This window comes from Leucoraja erinacea, chromosome 17, assembly GCF_028641065.1.
Source record: "Leucoraja erinacea ecotype New England chromosome 17, Leri_hhj_1, whole genome shotgun sequence".
Lineage (NCBI taxonomy): Eukaryota > Metazoa > Chordata > Chondrichthyes > Rajiformes > Rajidae > Leucoraja > Leucoraja erinaceus.
The window spans coordinates 3,026,950-3,032,949 of record NC_073393.1 but is presented as its reverse complement, the minus strand read 5'-3'; the positions used below and the strand labels follow the sequence as shown (position 1 = coordinate 3,032,949).

Below are 6,000 nucleotides of genomic sequence, written 5' to 3'. Positions count from 1 at the left end.
CATAGCGGGTCCGTAGGAGTTCGTGGATGTCCCGTACCACCGGCTCGTATGCGTAACGGTAGGTAATCGGGAAATCCGGTAAAACTGGTAACATGTATTATAAAAATCAAGAAACCGCTCTTAAATTTGCTCTTTCCTCATGTTGTATTTTTGTGAAAGTCGCATCTATAGAACGCTCCAGTTTCAATAAGAGATTGTCTTCTGATAACAACAAATGATGTGCAAATTTTTCAAATAATGTGGGTTTACAAATGCAGTTTGAAACATCCCATTTTTATTTAACAATTATATATTGTAACATTAGTTCACATGCAAATTCTAAACATTTGACGCCCAATAACCATAAACAGCGGCACACTCACTAAACTGTGCTAAAATATAAATTAATGTCTCAATTTATTGAATATAAACCTCTCTCGCACAATCATGCACCAACATTTAAATGACCTTATTTCTAGAGAATACTATGTATGTGCGTCTGATTACATTGAGAAGCATCGAGGTAATAACATGCATTCACACACACACATCGCAAATCTCATTAACATGCAGACTCCTCAAGTTTGGCATCTTTAACTGATCACACAGGGATCATCCACGGATGACTTAACATCACCCTCAAGTAATGTGTTCATCACAGCTTTCATCAGGTAGCTGGCTGTCCCTCTCTTTCCCGTTGGAGGAGTTTGGTAGAAGTCTTGCATGCTCTGGAGGTAGACACAATAGAAATCAAGCAACAAGATCCTGCACTACACAATTGGAGTTAAGATTAACAAAAAAGGGACAGCCATTGGCCAGGAACTCTGTGAACAGTTTAGACATGTTATCATTGAAGTTAAAATCTTGTGGAAACAAGGAACTGGAGACATGCGTAAAACACAAGGTCTGGAGTAAATCAGCGGGACAGATGGCATATGACATGGATCCAGGTCCTCCTCAGATGCTGCCTGACCCGCTGAGTTATAGAGTTATACAGTGTGGAAACAGTCCCTTCTGCCCAACATGCCCACACCCACCAACATGCCCAGTCTACACTAGTCCCACCTGCCTGCCTGCATTCGGCCCATATCCCTCTATAACTGTCCTTTCCCTGTACCTGTCCAAATGTTTCTTAAACGTCGCAATAGTACCTGCCTCAATTACCTGAAATCTAATTATTTGTCTATAGCATAGACAGGACTAAAGAAAACAAAATTAAATCTCAAACCTCACAGGCCTGGTATGTTAACTCTGTTCCTCACTTTGGAGATGCTGCTTGAAAAGGAATCATGGTAAGATCCATGATAGCAGCAGTGGAAGGTGAAGGGGAATGTTGGTGGCTATGAACAGTCTGTGAACTTGCCTCACACACCCTCAGCAAGGGCCCTAAAGTTTGTCAGGAAGCGGTACATTCTGTGAGCCGAAGGGCCTGTTTCTGTGCTGTCCTGCTATGTTCTATGACACTTGAATTAATAATAGACCAGCTGCAGGCATCAAGGACGTACATAAACTATCAATGCGAGATGTGGATCATATGAGATGTGGATCTCAACAGTGACAAAGATAATCTACTGTCTGAACCCAACGCCAAGGGATGAACTATCTGGAAAACCTAAAATCATGGGAATAGAACCATGTACACCCAATCATGGACATGCCAAGGGGGTGCAGGGGTTGCAATGTGACTGAAGGGAAACAGAACCAAGGTCTGGATAAAAAGAGTGATTCACAACCCATGCATAATGCTTTTTGCCACCTCCTTCACAAGAGTGCTGAAGGTGGCTTGGTAATCATCAACTCTGGTTGCATTGTTCATGTTTATTTGACCTTTGACGCTGAACTACTGCCGCGCATTGTGTTTGCTTGTAACTAATGCGCACGCATGCAAGTGTGTGCGCATGCGTGTGTGTGCGTGCACGTGTGTGTGTGCACGTGTGCATGTGTGTGCGTGCGCGTGTGCATGTGTGTGCGTGTGTATGTGCGTGCGTGTGTGTGTGTGTGCGTGTGTATGTGCATGTGTGTGTGTGCGCGCGCATGCAAGTGTGTGCGTGCGTGCATGTGTGTGCGTGCACGTGCGTGTGTGCATGTGTGTGCGTGTGCGCATGCAAGCGTGCGTGTGTGTTCCACTCTGACGGTCACCATTCCAGTTCGTGGTTTTTCAGGCGAATGCCTCGAGCTTGAAGGTCACAGCCAGTCCGCTGAAAAGTCACCTAAGTGGGACATGCCCTTGACATTCAACAGAAGTAGTTGTGTGGCTTGGGGACTACTTACAGGTGAGGCTAACATATTGAGCAATGCATTTCATATCAGGACAAATAACCACAACGGGTGTTCCATTTAAATCTACTCAGGACTGCTGGATTTTACAGACCTACTTTTGTGAAAGTCTGGGACAGGGGTGGGGAACCTTTTCATGTTGGAATGCCGCATTAAGTTAGCTGTAATCTAATAAGGCCGCATCCAAGATACTTCAATCAGATATGCTTCAAAATGTACATTATTTTGTTAAAATACCCCTCAAGACTTACTAATGTTTTAATTGTGGCCGTCTGTCGGGGAGGATTATTTCGATGAATCTTCTTTTACTCTTTGGTATTTTAAATACGTTCATTTTAAGATTAAAATTAAAATTAAAATAATAAAAGACGAACAAAAACATATTAATGAAAGGATTTGTTCCACAAAATTTGGATTCATTCAAAAGGCCGCACTTAATGGCCTAGAAGACCGCATGTGGCCTTAATGCCCCTGTCTCACTTAGGAAACCTGAACGGAAACCTCTGGAGACTTTGTGCCCCACCCAAAGGGTTTCGGCCCGAAACGTTGCCTAATTCCCAAGGGTTTCGTCCCGAAACGTTGCCTAATTCCCAAGGGATTCGTCCCGAAACGTTGCCTATTCCCCAAGGGATTTGTCCCGAAACGTTGCCTAATTCCCAAGGGTTTCGTCCCGAAACGTTGCCTATTTCCCAAGGGTTTCCTCCCGAAACGTTGCCTATTTCCTTCGCTCCATAGATGCTGCTGCACCCGCTGAGTTTCTCCAGCACTTTTGTCTACCTTCGATTTTCCAGCATCTGCGGTTCCTTCTTAAACACTAATTATAAAGAGGTTTACTCACTTCAACCTCAACATGTTCCAGCCTGACTTTGTCGTTCTTAAATTCATCAAAAGCGTCTTTGACCAGATTGTCCAAGTTGACTTCAGCTACAAATTCCAGTTCAGGATTGCGTTCCAACATCACAGAGACCACCATGATCAGCTGCAGCAAAGTAAGCCAATGTCATTGCCATTGCACCATCATATAATACATCTCCAACTTACTTCATTCCATCGTATGGTTACATTTTTGTCTTGTTAGTTGGGGGTTAATTGTAGCGTTATATTTAAATCAATGGGATTACAGGAAGCACAAAAGACAGCCAGCATCATCAAAGACCCACACCACCCTGGCCACACTCTCTGTAGGGACATTTCAACACCACCCTGGCCACACTCTCTGTAGGGACATTTCAACAAAGAGGCAGTGAAGAAAGCGAATGGTATGTTAGCATTCATAGCAAAAGGGTTTGAGTATAGGAGCAGGGAGGTTCTACTGCAGTTGTACAGGGTCTTGGTGAGACCATACCTGGAGTATTCCGTACAGTTTTGCTCTTGGTGAGACCACACCTGGAGTATTGCGTACAGTTTTGGTCTCCTAATCTGAGGAAAGACATTCTTGCCATAGAGGGAGTACAGAGAAGGTTCACCAGACTGATTCCTGGGATGGCAGGACTTTCACATGAAGAAAGACTGGATAGACACGGCTTGTACTCGCTAGAATTTAGAAGATTGAGGGGGGATCTTATAGAAACTTACAAAATTCTCAAGGGGTTGGACAGGTTGGATGCAGGAAGATTATTCCCGATGTTGGGGAAGTCCAGAACAAGGGGTCACAGTTTAAAGATAAGGGGAAAGTCTTTTAGGACCGAGATGCGAAAAACATTTTTTACACAGAGAGTGGTGAATCTCTGGAATTCTCTGCCACAGAAGGTAGTTGAGGCCAGTTCATTGGCTATATTTAAGAGGGAGTTAGATGTGGCTAAAGGGATCACGGGGTATGGAGAGAAGGCAGGTACAGAATACTGAGTTGGATGATCAGCCATGATCATATTGAATGGCGGTGCAGGCTCGAAGGGCCGAATGGCCTACTCCTGCACCTATTTTCTATGTTTCTATGATCACCTGATAGGACTAAATACAAATTATTACTTTGCTATATTTTACACTAATATGTGCAAACAGAGGAGTAGCGATTGTATATTTAGTCGGTTCAGTTCATCTTCAAATTACTATTACAATAAAAAATAAAAGAACATGTCAGTTGTAGCTGTAGGTTTTGGGTGAATTGAATGCTGTGTTTTACACACAGTACTGTATAAAGATATCCCTAAAAATTCACATCTGGCCTAATTCTATTGCATTTAGCTGTGCTTTTACTAAATCTAATTATGGATAATGAGATTAATCAATTAGATGACGTTTAATGTGGGGGAAGATCAACTTTATTCTTGTGTTGAGATTAGCTCTTGGTCTCTTTTTCAGCAGGGATAGACTGGTGAAATGAGCAGAGACAAGTGAACAGTGAACTTTTGGTAGGAAGAATGCAAAGGAGCAATTGAAACTGAATCTTTCAAGGAATGAAGGAACAGAAGGAGCTTGGAGTGATTGGGAAGATGTCAGTGAAAATGAGGACGTTATAAAGGCATATGGGATCCTTGACTTTGCTTCTTGATTACAAACAGATTTGACAAGTGTCCAAAATCAATAGAAAAAGAGAGAAAAATAACCTCAGGTTTTAGCCTTAACTATTCTGAAACTGTGGATAGGCATCACCTGAAGTTCAGTGCGCCCAGTATATTTCAGGAAAACTATTCCCGTCCACACGCTACATATTTAGGGCAATTTACAGAGGCCAATTAACATACAAACCCGTCGTCTTTGGGATTTAGGAGGAAATCCATATGGTCACAAGGAGAACATGCAAACTCCACACAGGTAGCACCCAAGGTCAGGATCGAACCAGGTTCTCTAGTGCTGTGAGACAGAAGCTCTACCAACTGTGCCACTGTGCCCCAATTACTAGAGATTTATTTTGTAAATTTCTGCAACATATCTCCCTCATCTCAGCGTGAAATATATACGTGATTGCAAAACTGGAGGTGATTTGGGACAGCTTCAAATAAGAGTTTGATCAGCACCTCCACAATGATCTGCCGATATTCTGGCTGTATGATGTCCTGCAAAGTGTCTTCAACCAGGAGAGAAAAGTTCATCTCGTACATGGTCATATCTGACAAAGTTGGTTGCTGTAGAAAGAAAGCATAGAGCAAGGTTTCTGCTGATGGAGAGTAACATCACTTCTCATGCATTTAGACTCTAGAATATAGAAAAGTACAGCACAGGGACAGGCCCTTCGGCCCACAAAGTCTGTGCCAAACATGATGTCAAGGTACATGTCTCATCACCCCGTACATGATCCACACCCTTCCAATCCCTACATAACCGTGAAAGGCTCTGAAAGGCCATTAATCTGCCTCATGGTAGCTCGTTCCAGGCACCCACTAACACTGTGTAAAAAAACTTGCTCCGCACATCTCCTTTAAACTTTGCCCCTCTCACCTTAAAACAAAAGATTCTGTTTGCTTTCCCCAGTTGTGCCTCTCATAAACATTAGAGCGATTTGTCTTCATTCTCCATTTTGATAACTTACCACAACTATATTGACATATTCATGATTAGTACGGGTGTCTGGGGTTACGGGGACAAGGCAGGAGAATGGGGTTAAGAGGGCAAGTTAGATCAACCATGATTGAATGACGGAGTAGACTTGAATGGCCTCATTCCGCTGCTACTAATTATGAACTATACTAAAACTGACACTTTTCTATTTCCCAGTGAACCTAACCAGCCGCACTGTATCTGCAACTGTTAGAGCCCAACAGGGCAGATTCTCTGCTGTAGTGTTGCTCTCCGTCTCAGTGCAAA

The 6,000-nt window shown here is 43.0% G+C and overlaps 1 protein-coding gene across 1 annotated transcript in view; it reads right to left on the bottom strand.

The window, feature by feature from the left end:
- Positions 1–255: 255 nt before the first annotated feature.
- Positions 256–6,000, bottom strand: part of phkb (phosphorylase kinase, beta) — a 149,354-nt gene continuing 143,609 nt past the window's right edge. The window contains exons 31-33 of the mRNA XM_055648385.1: positions 5,214–5,321; positions 3,095–3,235; positions 256–707 (exon numbers count right to left, since the gene is read on the bottom strand). Coding sequence (XP_055504360.1) covers positions 573–707; positions 3,095–3,235; positions 5,214–5,321 — 384 coding nt within the window. The 3' untranslated portion in view covers positions 256–572. The remainder of the gene's footprint in view (positions 708–3,094; positions 3,236–5,213; positions 5,322–6,000) is intronic.